Source organism: Pseudopodoces humilis, chromosome 1 (genome assembly GCF_049639895.1).
Source record: "Pseudopodoces humilis isolate 2021_Gansu_Grassland_sample_001 chromosome 1, ASM4963989v1, whole genome shotgun sequence".
Lineage (NCBI taxonomy): Eukaryota > Metazoa > Chordata > Aves > Passeriformes > Paridae > Pseudopodoces > Pseudopodoces humilis.
Genome location: NC_142200.1, coordinates 69,720,583 through 69,733,691, shown reverse-complemented (window position 1 = coordinate 69,733,691; position 13,109 = coordinate 69,720,583). Strand labels below are relative to the sequence as shown.

Sequence of the window (13,109 nt, the reverse complement as noted above, 5' to 3'; positions counted from 1 at the left end):
AACCCCCTCCATGGGCGGGGACACCTTCCACTAGACCAGCTTAACTAAAGTTACATCTAACCTTGAACACTTCCAGAGATACAGCATCCACAGCTTCTCAGGGCAACCTGTTCCCAAGACTCACCACCCTCACAGTCAAGAATTTATTCATAACATCTAATCTAACCCTACCTTGGTGATGTATTCTTCATGATGAAAAAATTGACTATGTAAAATTACTATTATAAACATTGGAGAATCTAACTAATTTTATTACATGCAGGGCATCCTTAATTCGTAACAGTTTCCATTTCCTTGAATAACTATGCTTGAAAGTTTCTGGTTTAAAAACAAATTAAAAAACAAAACAAATCCATGTATGTATTTTCCTGATTGAAACTGAATTTAAAATGAAGTCAGGAGTGTATTTTTGAGGCAGGTGCACTGATAATGGCCTTGAATTTTATTGGAAAGCTATTGCATCTTGGAACAACATGAATTCTAGAAATGGAAGATGGGATTTTTCAAAGGTATAGGTTATACACAAGGTAGAATTTTTGAAAGGTCAACCTAAAATATCTTGGAAGTGCAGGGTGTTATAGAGAAAGAGCCTCACACACCAATAATCAACTTGTATTCAAGGAATTGCTGCTATATTCTCAAAGAAATTTAAAATACATACTTCTGAGAAGTAATTTCTTTTAATGGGGCATAAGAGCAGATTCACAACATCTTCAAGTACTATTAAAAGATTTGTTGGCTTCTAGGTTGGTTGTTTACTGAATGCTTAATGCCACAAAAAAAAAAAAAAAGGATTTTATTCCTATGAATCTGAGAGAGATCTATGTCTGTTTTCATAACAAAATCTAATAAAATCCATAGAAGCTAGGTATTATGTATGTTAGTTTTCAGTATAACTGGGATTCATAAGTCAGGTTGTCATTAAGTGTGAATGTGTTTGTTAAATACTAGAACCAACTTAATCTCTTCTGCAAATTGGTTTTTCCTGGCCTCCTTTGGTGGAGAAATGATTTTGGGGGAGGGAAGGCTTCTGATCTGTTTTAATTGGGGTTTCTCTTTTTGATACATGTCAAATTAAGAAGATATTGTAAATACACTATGTGCCTGAACTTTTTATCCTACAATTTGTGTTACCAAAGCACATTTAGAGCAGACAAGCTGAGCCATCTACAAAAAAATTGGTTTTTTAAAATTTTCATATTCTTCTGCAGAAATTCTTTTAGGCAACAAGGCTCTTACACAGCCTTTGCAGACCCATTCTAGTTGTTACTGTTATGTGATTAAACTAGTACAGTCAGAGAAATTATAGGAATTTATCACTAACCACAGCCAATATTGTGAAGATAATGCCTGTCATAATATAATATGATAATATGACATAATATGATAATATTATGTATATATATTACATATATATGATATATGTCATTATTATATATTATGTCATTAATATTGTTATCAGTGACATATCTGTGGAAATGAAACAGAGAAGTAATTAGCTTCTAGAGAGTGCGTCTCCATATTAGGGATACTTGCCACCCCAATACTGAAGAGTGCCAAAGGAACAAGCAGCATTGAAACAGTTACTTCAGAAGGCTTGGAAACAAAATAGTCATAGCAAAGTACGAGCAGTACCTTTCATAAGGGGCAGAAATATCAAAAGCCAAATAGATAATTACTAGAAAGTAGATTATTTCAAGAACACTTGTTTACTTGTATTTAGAAAGTATGGTTTTATAAGACATTAAGAGACCATCAGGCTTTTAAAGAGTTGAGAAGCTTAAATAGGTTTAATAATTAACTGCATGGTCTGCTCGACAATTAGAAGAGTTCTTTGTGCTCTCTGTAGCACAGCTGTTGCTCTACAAGAATAAAAATGGACTAAAATTATCTCATGCTTGGCTCTACTGCCATAACTAAATTGCCACTGATGTGGGAGCTGTCTAAATGAAAGGTAGTGTATGAAACTGTAAACATTTTTGTAGCTACTTTTTCTGTCAAACACCTTGAAGAAATAAGGTCTGCATTAAATAAGTACAAAGAGAAGCTGACACTTAACAAAGTGGTATAACAAAGGAGAACAAAATGAGTCTTCATAGTCTTTGAATGTCTGCTGGGCTAATGTATCAGCAGATGCTGTACATCTGTTCCACTTTTGCATTTGTGTACTTTGACCAAGCTTTGTTTTCTTCCCCTTTCTATACTTGTGTTTAAACCCTCTTTAGTGATTCTATCATAAAACCTCTCTCAAGTGAGAAGGGCTAAACACAGCTTTAAAGAGAAAGTGTCAAATTCCTTTCAAGTGTCATGGCAAAGTCAATGTAAAATAATGAATAATGTGACTGGTGGTTTGTTTGCCTTTTTGGTGCTCTCAATTTTGCAATATTTTCTGTTGTATTTTGCTGAGATGATTTTAAGTTCGTACTTAGAATGTAGTGGGATGCCTATGCAAAAAAATAGATAAACCAGGTGACATCTTGTTCATAAGTTGCCCCATCAAGGACTGAAACATTTAGCAGTCTTATTCATGTACTTAATTTATCTCCCATGAATTTCTATCTTCCTTCTGCACAGAGATCCTCCATGACAGCAATTCCCCATCCTATTTGCCAGTCATCTCAGCTGTTGGATTACAAAGCCATAGGACCAAAAAAAATCTCTACAAAGAGGGAAAAGTAAAATATCTCTTTATAGCTAGAAATTCAACTATTTTAATAGGTATGATATTCAGCTTGATAAATAATTAAAAATGTAGTTCAAATAGCTTAATTGAAAGAAAGAATAAATTTACATCAATATAATGGCTGAAATTTTAACCTTGATTATTTTTAATGTTAACTGAGCATTAGTATGCACTGAATTGAATGTGCAGTTATGAGTACAATGAAAAGTACTTTTGCAATTTGTAAATTTATATTTAATTTTGACTAATTAATGGAATTTCTCTCTCTGCAGAAGCAGATATATATATATATATATATATATAATAATATATATATATATAATATGATAAATATCACTGCATTTAATTGTATTCAAAAACTTCAGAAAAGGCATATGAAAGTGAAACAGAGTACACAGTGGAGCCAAAAGTGAAACAATTTTACTAAACCAGCCATAAGACTGATATGGGGGGTACTAAGTTGTCTCTGGAAACCCAACACTGAGGTTTACCTTTGAATGCCAGCCCACAACCACCTATAAGCAATGCTGGTGGTAAGCATTGTAAAAAACAAGATCCAAATCTAGTTCTGCAATAGCCACTCTGGCCTTCTGGAAACTTCAGGTCCAGTTTATACAGAAGAAGGAAATAGGTTTGTCAGTGGTTATGTTTCTTTTCAATGTCATCAAACGCTTTCTGACCAGAGTGCCCCATGTCACCCCCATATGACCTGAAATCAGATTGTAGGGCTTTCTTTAAGCACTCAGAATAAATAGATTAATGTAAAAAGCCTTGAAATGGTCAGTGGAGGAACAACTTTCAATCAAAATTTTTCTATACTTTGCTATTAGTTTATGATCCTAGTATCTTGAAAGTCTGGCAACTTTCTTTCTTCAATAGTACAAAACTATGAGATGAGGACTCCACAGTGAGGAAAGTCTTATTGAGTCCTGGATGTTTTCTCAGGATGTCTTGCACCAAAATATCATGATTCTCACTAAAGTACTTAGACAGGGATGGAACACAAAATCTTCCATGCTTCAAGTACTAGACTTCCCTATTTTTCTTGAAGATGCCAGATGTTCTGTTGACCATTTCTAAAGGAGTTCTAGAAATGCAATTCTGCAACTTTAAAACTGCATTTAAAATAGAAATATTTCTAGAACTATTCTGGTGATATCATTTGTTGCAGCTGTTCACTCTAAAGTAAAACTTAATTAATGGGGAAGAATTGACTGAGCATAAGAATGTAGTCTAAAAGTGAAGGACAAAACATGTTCTTTATCTTAACTTGATCAGATGATGTAATTAAAATTACTAAAGGAATTCAAAGATAACAAGTACACTGTGTTATTGTAAAGATACAGAAAGTTGAGTATTAGTGTAAAAGCCTGTTTTCCTCCATATAATTTTTAGATATTACACTAGATTTCATTATGTCTACTGTATACTATGGACAAAAGCCCTGAGAGGGGTTGGAATCCATATTTACATGTTCTTTCTCTCTATTTATAAAATGAGCTGTTTTTTTCCTCTGGTATGTCTTGTTTTTAATGTGAATAGTCTAGTGAAAAATTCTGGCATCCTGATAATAATAGGGCAGAAAACAAACGGCTGTTTTTCTCTAGCTTGAGAAAAAAATAATCACCGTTTTTCTGCATGCTAATCTATATTTCAGAAAATATTAAAAAATGTATTTCAAATTTCATTCTGATAATGGCACATATGATGATGTTTGTTAAGGAAGAAGAGAATTAAAATTAGTTTAATGAATTGAATCAGAAACTAAAAAAAGGAAAGGGAAGAATATTTACAGTATATTATTTACTAAGAAGATTTTCTGGTATCATGCCATCACTACTTGAAATGATCATCTAATTTAGACCCATGAAAATGAAATGTGAGAAATTAACTGAATTTCAAGGACAATTTCCTAAGATGGGAGCTTTTTTTCTGTTGTACCATACTTACTATAATAAAAATGATAATGTGATTTTCTTTCATGTATTGTTTATTTACACTGTTTATTACTTCAGAATAAGCTTAGGACCTGGCTAAACAAAATTGAATTATAATGTCCAGAATTTTGATTTGAAAATCTAATCTGTGATGTTGATGAAGGAAGAGGCATTATACTGCACATTAAAAAAAAAACCACAAAAGAATTCTAATATGTTTTTTTTGTTGTTGTTCTTTTGTTTGGATTGTTTTTGATTTGATAGATACAGAGAGGAGGGAGAGGAGTGAGGTGGAAATGAGTTCTTTAGTGAATACAGTAGAATCTCTGTGTTAATGGGAAGTCTTGAAGGGTTCACGGTCAGCAATAACTGATAGAGTTGCAAAATAAGGGACCAAACTGACTAAGAATATTAAATTATGCATTCTCATTTTGCCCTCACTTTATGAAAGCTAAAGGTCAGTGGGTGGGTATTGTGGGGTGACTTTATGAAGCTTGTTTCTCCAGTAGCCCTGTTTATGTTACATATTAAGTTCTGCACCTTTAAGACTGGCTCTGAGAGCGAAGAAGGGGGAAGAAGCTGCAGTTTGTGTTCAAAAAGAGCCCTCATTCCCCCGCATCCTGCTCCTGGTGTGTTATCTGCAGCACGGACAGACAGCGGGACAGAGCTCTCCTTTACTTTTAGTTAGTTTTTAGTTATCTGAGGCAGAGAAGTTCCCCGGACTGTTTTTTTCCTTTTTACTGGATCTGTTCAAACCTACTCTGGACTGAAAACCCAGACAAACCCCAGGAGTTCACTCCTGTGCCCCACTGGGGCCTGGGCCTTGGCACTTCCCAGTGCCAGAGGGATTGATAAGAAACTGAGTGAGTTGAGCTACACCACATGAAAAAGACTTTTCTAGATTTTCCATCTCATCAAACGGTGAGGTTTTATTTTTAAATAAACGGGTTTTTTTCCACTTCTTTCCAAAGAAATCTTTTTCCCAAACCAGTTGGGGGAGGAGCCGCTTAAATTTGCTTTCTGGAGGGACACCATTCAGAAGTTCTCTCCCAAATTTGCCCTAAACCAGGAGAGTGGGATACTGTTCACCTTAGACTGAGTGCTTTACATAGGCAGAGCACTAGAGCCCTGTGTGTACAATTAGCACTGAGGACACTTTTTATTTCCTGATGCAAACTGAGTAAGGATGCTCTAATATAATTCTAGCTAAAGAACATTAGATGTCTGGGGTTTTTTTGCAGCTGTCCACATTTTTGTTCTTCATGGTAGGGGCCCATTGTAGGCAAGATGTTTCTATCCAGCTACAGAGTTCATGCTGAGTAAATGTACCTGAAATTACCCCTGACTGCTATTTGTTCTCTTCTGACTGAACTTGGCATATTACCAAAAGCCGTCTCTTGTTTCTCTAAAGACAGCAGCTGCACTGAAAGAATACCTTGTGCAATCTTCCTAGCAAAACAAACCTCAGACACATCTCTATGTTCAACAGCATCTAGATAATATTTCACCATGAATAGTATTTTGCTACATTAATTAAATAAGGAATACATTGCTACTGACTGGTTATACAAAAAGACCAGCATTATTCAATCCATATCTCATGATGACTATAGAAGAAGGATTTATTTTGCCATAGGTATGGTTGGAAACTGAGACAGTAAAAATTCTGTATATTCTGCACTGAAAATATCTTATAAATGTATATAAACTATGGAAGAACACTTCTGTTATCCTCTTTCCTCTATCACTCTCTGCTTTTTGCAAACTCTTTGTTTAGAGAAGTGTCTTGTCTACAGGCAGATAACTTACATAGTACCATCCAAAACAACCAAGATACCATAATCTTTTATCTTTGCCATTAACAGCAAAGTACCATTCTAATTAGTCCATGGCAACATTTGTCATAATCATGTTAATTTATCTTTTGATGGCATTAAAATATATTTTCATGCTGTGGTTCATTATGTAAAATGCAGAATTTTTTCACCCCAGACTCGTAAATCTTGTTAATAGGAGATACATATTTATATTTTCATTAGTGCTGGTATTTGTAGATCCTGCAATTAATGCATTTACTTTGTGTCTAAATTATTAGTCATATATTTAATTCTTTTAATCAGCAATATAGAAAACCACTAAGAGGAAAAACATTCTGTTACTCAGAATCTTTTGAAAACTTTTTTCTTTCAAAGCTTAGATTTTTTTATTATTAAGTATCTTCATTTTGACATGTCTTTCCATGCATGTAAATCAGCATCACTGAGTGTTGAATTAGATGTTGGAATAAATAGGATAGATTTAGTGTCATTATGGGTAATGAGACACCCTTGCAATCAAGCTTGCTTCTTAGCAATGAACATAATTTCAAGTAATGCTCTAAAGCTACAAAGTGAAGGCCAAAGTCTCTTAAATCAGGATAATTTGATACTTTTTCCAGTATTGTCTTTTAAATTACTAGGCTTTAATATTCTGTGTTTTGTTTTACACTTGTTTAGAGAATGCATGCATGCGTATGTGTGGTTATAGACAGACAAAGAATACACAGCAACATTTCCCTCTCCCTCAAGTCCTTCCTCTTCAATATTCAATGTTATTGATACAAATATAATATTGTATATAGTATAATATCCAATATGAGCACCATGTGGTTTGAAATGTATCTCCTTAGAGCAGGTACTACCAAAAAGATAAGAGACATAAAACTGGTAAGCATTAATTCTCATGTGCTGGTCTGTTGACCTTGACACACACACTGTCACAACAGTGACATGCTGGTAGGCTGTGCTAATCCAAAAGGGACAAAAAGTGTGCATTGTTTGTGGATGATGCTGCTCTAAGTAACCACGGCAAAGAGACTCAAACTCCTTTATCTGCAGACTTGAGGTTATGCGTGTTTGTCTTGTATCCCAGGGGTGGAACCCAGGGCCATGGGATGTGTTAAGCAACATTCAAGAATTTTTCTTTTTCTTTAAACAGGTCTGAAATTGATATACTCTCAGCTAGCTCTGAAAGTATTATTGGATATTGTCCACAGCAAGATGCTCTGGATGAACTTTTAACAGGCTGGGAGCATCTTTATTATTACTGCGCACTGTGTGGAATTCCAAAGCAGGATATCCATAAGGTAACTATCCAAAACAGATGTGGAGAGGGACCTATTGCCAGGCTGCACTGTGGGGTTTTGTTGGGGGTTGTGTTTCTTTTGTACTTATGGAATTTTTTCCCATAAGTTGCTGAGAAACTAACTATTGGGAAATTATGGGTACTTAAGAAAAACAAGAGTGGCCAAACTCAAGGGAGAGGATACCTGGAGATTTGGACAGGCAAAACGATAGGGGTAGGGGAGCTGCGGGGGAGCTCTCACTTTGGGTTTCAAGGAGGACAGGCAATTTGCTGCTTAGGGCAAAGAGAATTCACCACCAGAGCCCAGTCCTGTACTCCCTCATCCTTTCTGTGGGTGAGCCTTTGCTCATAAGAGCTGTGTTGTACTGAGACCTTATTAATATCTAGCTCATTAAACAAGAGACCTATCCTTGTCTGATCGGGTGCCTGGATCTTGGGCTCACCCCTCTCTGCCCTGCTGGGAGCTGGGCTGCCACTATTCTGTCCCCATTGCTCTTTGGTGCTGCTCCAAGCTTTTGCTGCACTGTGGTCCTGCACCTCCTTCCTGCTGAGGCTTCCCGCGGTTCCAGCCACAGCTCTGGAACTTCTGATATGTCTTGCTGCCACCCTGGGATTTTTGCTCATTCCTGCCAGCCCAGCTTGCTGTTTCCATAAGTCCTGCTGGAACACCGGGATCGACTGTCCCAGGGGGGGTTTGTAAAGCAAAGCCTCTCTCCCACCCCTTCCTGTCTCGGACAATGCCACCATTACCGCGTGCTCCCCACGCCCACGCCACAGCGGCCCCTGCAGCCACGGGGGAATCAACGCACCTCCTGTCCCCCGGGAGCAGCAGCGCCCCTGCTGGCCATTCCCGGAACTGCATCAATGGGGAAAGCACCTGCGGCCAAGAAGGGTCACTGGGTTCCCCTTCTGTTTGGTGTTAATGCCAGAGTTGTTGTTTGTTTGCTTTATTATACATACTAGCAAAGAACTGTTATTCCTATCCCCATATCTTTGCCTGAGAGCCCCTTAATTTCAAAATTATAGTGATTCGGAGGGAGGGGATTTACGTTTTTCATTCCAAGGGAAGCTCCTGCCTTCCCTAGCAGACACCTGTCTTCCAAACCAAGACAAGTTTATTGAACAATTGTACCTTTTTAACATGAGAAACTATCTAATATTTCATCTTAACAACTTTAGTAATAAGGTTTTTCATTACCACAATTTTATTTAAATAATGTAGATTTTTTTTCTGTCTGTTATGCCAGTTCAAAACACAACACCATCACTGCAGATAGTAAAATAAAATTATTGCAAATGAAATCTCGGGCACAAAAACCCCGAAAGAAATTATGAATTGTTTAATGCCTTCGCTATCACACTTAAAGAACTGTGAAAGAACACCACATTATGAGTCTTGTACCTCTGAAAAACTTTTCTTCAGAGATACTATTTAATTTTGATGGAACTAAAAATTGTTGTATGATTCTGTATAAATAAATGAAACACCTAGGCACTGGGATAGGAGCTGTCAGCATTCTGCTGTCTTAAACTTCACAAGATGAGAGCATTCCCTTAAATGCTCCAGCTGCCACACAGAGCTTGGGGTTGTCCAAGAACAGGCCAAAGAAATGCTTTGAGAGCTTACTATTATAGAAGTTGACAATATCTGGGAATATCACTGGGAGCTCTTGGATTTACAGATACAGGTGTAGCTGTGCTGTTCAGCAGAGTGAGTTCTTTTCTTCTGTAATGAGGTTATCAGTCAGCCAATACCAGAAATTAAGTATGAAATGGATACAGTGTAAAATATGGAGAGGGGGGGTCTGTATCAGCAGATGGAAGTTTACAATATGACCTGACTTAAGCTGCTTTTTTGCTTAACTGCATCTCTATTAACATGAGAAAACTGTAGTGTGATATGAAACTGGTATATGTCTATTGTCAATTCCTGCTGTATAGACTGGTCCCAAGTAGTAGCTATTGTTGTAGCACTGCCCTCACAATCTCCAGAATACTGCCTGTTGTTTTCCTTTCATTTTTTCCAGAAGCAAAACTTCTTGAACTGAAATACCTTTTTTTTTTTTTTTTTTTTTTTTTTTAACCCCCTTACTACTCAGAGTTTTTCTGGCTTTTTCCTCAGGGTATAATAAGTGGTTTTCAACTTGACTGTATGTGAGAGGGCTGCTTTCTAGGTCTCTGCAGCCTGTTTTCCTTTTCCTCCGCAGGTATGTGCTATTTCAGAAAAAAAGTATGATTCCCGTAAGGGACATTGAGTATTCATCAGACAGGCTGTATTTTGAATTTTTACTGTCTTAAGCTGATCATTTGGGTATTTCTGGATAAAAGCCTGGGGAAAATAAGTGATTCTTGCAAGTCTTTGCCCCTTGTCTTGGGCAGTATCCATTGTCTAGGACAAAGCTTGGACATTTACTTGTTTTAAAAAATGTTACTTGCATACTGCTCTCTTGGTTTGAAAAGACAGGTGTGTACTAAAGAAGGCAGAAACCTCCCTTGAAATGGAAAAATGTAAACCATCCCCCTCTGAATTATTATAATCTTGAAATCAATGTACTCTTAGGCAAAGATGTGGGAATAGGAATAACAGTTCTTTACTAGGAAAATTAAAATAAAAATGCAGTAGTAAAAAAAAGAAACCAACAAGAAAAAACCCGAACAACCCACTGACAGTCAGAATACACCCTGACACCCTGTTTGTCAGGGTGTTGGTTGCAGTCCAATTAAATGGTGGCTGCAGTCCTCCTGGAGTGACAGATGTGGTTCTGTTGAAGCAATGATCCCATAGAAGGGGGTACCTTTCCTCTGAACATCTGGTGGTGTAGATGGAGCTGGTCTTTCCTCTGGGAATCCAGTGGAGAAACGCTGCCTGTGCTTTTCTGAGTCTGATTTTATCCAAATCGGAATGCTTGGCTCCACTGCCCTGGGTGACGCATCTCACAATGGGATGATGTAATTTTATCAGTCATGCAGTGACTGACTCAATGGCCCAGTAACAGAAGATATGCCCCTGGAGGGAGGATGGGTCCTGGAAGAGATAAAGAACACTGTCACATCTGGTTTTAACAGAGGGTAACAGAATACCTTTGGTTTCATCTTGCATTGCAACCCAAGACAACAGCTCAGAAATTATTGTCAGGAAAATTAATCCACAAACACCAGAGGTTTATGTCCAAAAAGGAGACAGAGGAGTCCTTTTACTTTATTTGAATAAAGGGAGAGGCCATGGGGCATTCCCCTGGGGTCTCTCAAATTTTTGGAGGGTGCAGCCTCCTTTTTATCCTAATTCCTGGCCACATGTCCCTTCTCTCTTTCCCCATAGGCTGAGGTACTTGAGAGGTACAGGCTTCCCAGAATGCCTAATACCTGAGATTCATTCCCCTCCCCCCCCCCCCATGCATAACCCTCTCTTAATTCTTAACTCTTGTGGAATTCATGGCGTTTCCTCAATGTCCCTTTCATCTTTCAGTGGAATCCATCCCCTTGTTTCTGCTATCTCTGATAGTTTCATCTTATCAGCAGACCCACAGCTTGTTTGTAAAGACAAACCTGTCCTTCCTCTCAATCCCTCCTCTTTCAATTTTTAGTAATTGTCTTTACAAACTTTCGTTATCATTGACTTAATTTTTTGTTCTTGGTCTTTTCTGGTTTTACAATTATTTGCAGTGGCATCACTCTCTGCCCTTTTGTAGCCATCTCTGAGGTCAGTAGGTATGGCTACTATCTTCATCCCTTTGATCACATGTTGAATGAGTTGTACTAGGCAAGGGATCATGCATGGTAAAAAGACTAGAGTTGCTTCAACACATAAGAGGAAAAAAAAGCATTTGTTTAACCCATAGTCCACCAGGTAACCATGAAAACATGTCGCATTCCCATCCTTTTTATGTTTGGACCAGTATATGAGCTAACTTTCTTATTCCTTTTGTTATCTGTTTCACCACTTTTCTATTGTCATCTATTTGCAAACAGCAGTTTGAATCATTTAATTTGCCACACACTCCCCCTTTTTTTGCTAATAAATAGTCTAATACCATCCAATGTTGAAATATTGCATTTCTCATCTGAGTAGACTGGTCAGCAAGAAGGTCAAGAGCTGTAGCTGTCTGGTTAATTATCATTTCGAAGACAGCTTGCAACCTAATTATCTGATTTAAATTATAAATGGGTTCTCTGGCACCTGATATTAATTCATTTGGGTTCCAAGTAGCTGGTACATAGGGTTGTATGATTCATTCAGTTGGCCATTCATCTTTGCCCCCACTTTTGGATGTTCCCTCCAGCCACGGATGCATCAATTGACTGATTTTTGCTAATTAGATCATCATATATTTTGACTCCTAACTGATTTCCCTGAACTTGTGGTAGCAGAAAGAACAATGGTCTAATATACCCCACATAACATATTCTTGACCAATTTGGGGGTAACCTGTGGTAAGCATACTGGCCACAAATCCAATAATGGCCCTTTAAAGCCCAGGTCCCATTGGCAAAGAGACCTTTCCAAGTTTCATCATCAATTGGTGGGTCAAAATACAGCTTGTTTCTGGGGCCTAGTGGTTCCCCAACAATAGTTGCTTTGTGATAAGAATCACAATATTTGCATTTCCAAGATCCCACATGAGGTTTCCACTTGCAGTTACATCCCAGATCTGTTTTGTTAGATCTGGACCAGAACCTATTGAAAAGGGTTTGAGTTCCATTCCAGTGTTGCCATTTCCACTGATAATCACGGACAACATGTGTCTTACTTGTGGAATTATCCCGGGGGCAGCTTAAAAATAAGGAGTCAGAAAACTTATCCCTTCCCAGTGCTTTACAACTTTTAAAATCCTTTTGGCAATTATGGAAGAAACACTTTACCCAGCTATTAGTGAGCTTAACATGCGTTTGATTCCATCTGCCTCAATATCTGGAACAATCATAAGGAGGGGAGTTGGGGGTCCAACAATCTAAACCCAAAGATAAAGTCCAATCACAAATGCTTTTTCCCACATATATGCTACTTGTTCTATTTAGACAATATATGCCTCTTTCAGAAGAATGAAGCTGCCATGCACTTCTTTCTTTGTCCCAGAATCTTGTTTCATTATGGACTTCTCTCAGGGTGCTAACCCACCATTTAGACTTGACTGGGCTAGCCATCCATGGCTAGTTTTCAGATCCCCCTGGCCTTCTGCAGACTCAACAATTGCTAAGGTTAAAGGTTTTTGCTACATCTCCTAAGGTTAAAAAAAATTATTTTCCCATTTTTGGCCCCAACTTAACTGACAATATAACAGTAAGATTATTAAGAGAAACATTCTAATAGTGTAATAATCTAATTTCCTAACCTAATTTTCACTTTCACATTGCCTTTCACACCACCT

At 37.5% G+C, this 13,109-nt stretch overlaps 1 protein-coding gene across 1 annotated transcript in view; it reads left to right on the top strand.

Moving 5' to 3' along the window:
• ABCA13 (ATP binding cassette subfamily A member 13) overlaps positions 1 to 13,109 on the top strand; it is a 194,842-nt gene that overhangs the window by 125,818 nt on the left and 55,915 nt on the right. Inside the window, 1 exon segment of the mRNA XM_088051690.1 lies at positions 7,597 to 7,739. Coding sequence (XP_087907816.1) covers positions 7,597 to 7,739 — 143 coding nt within the window.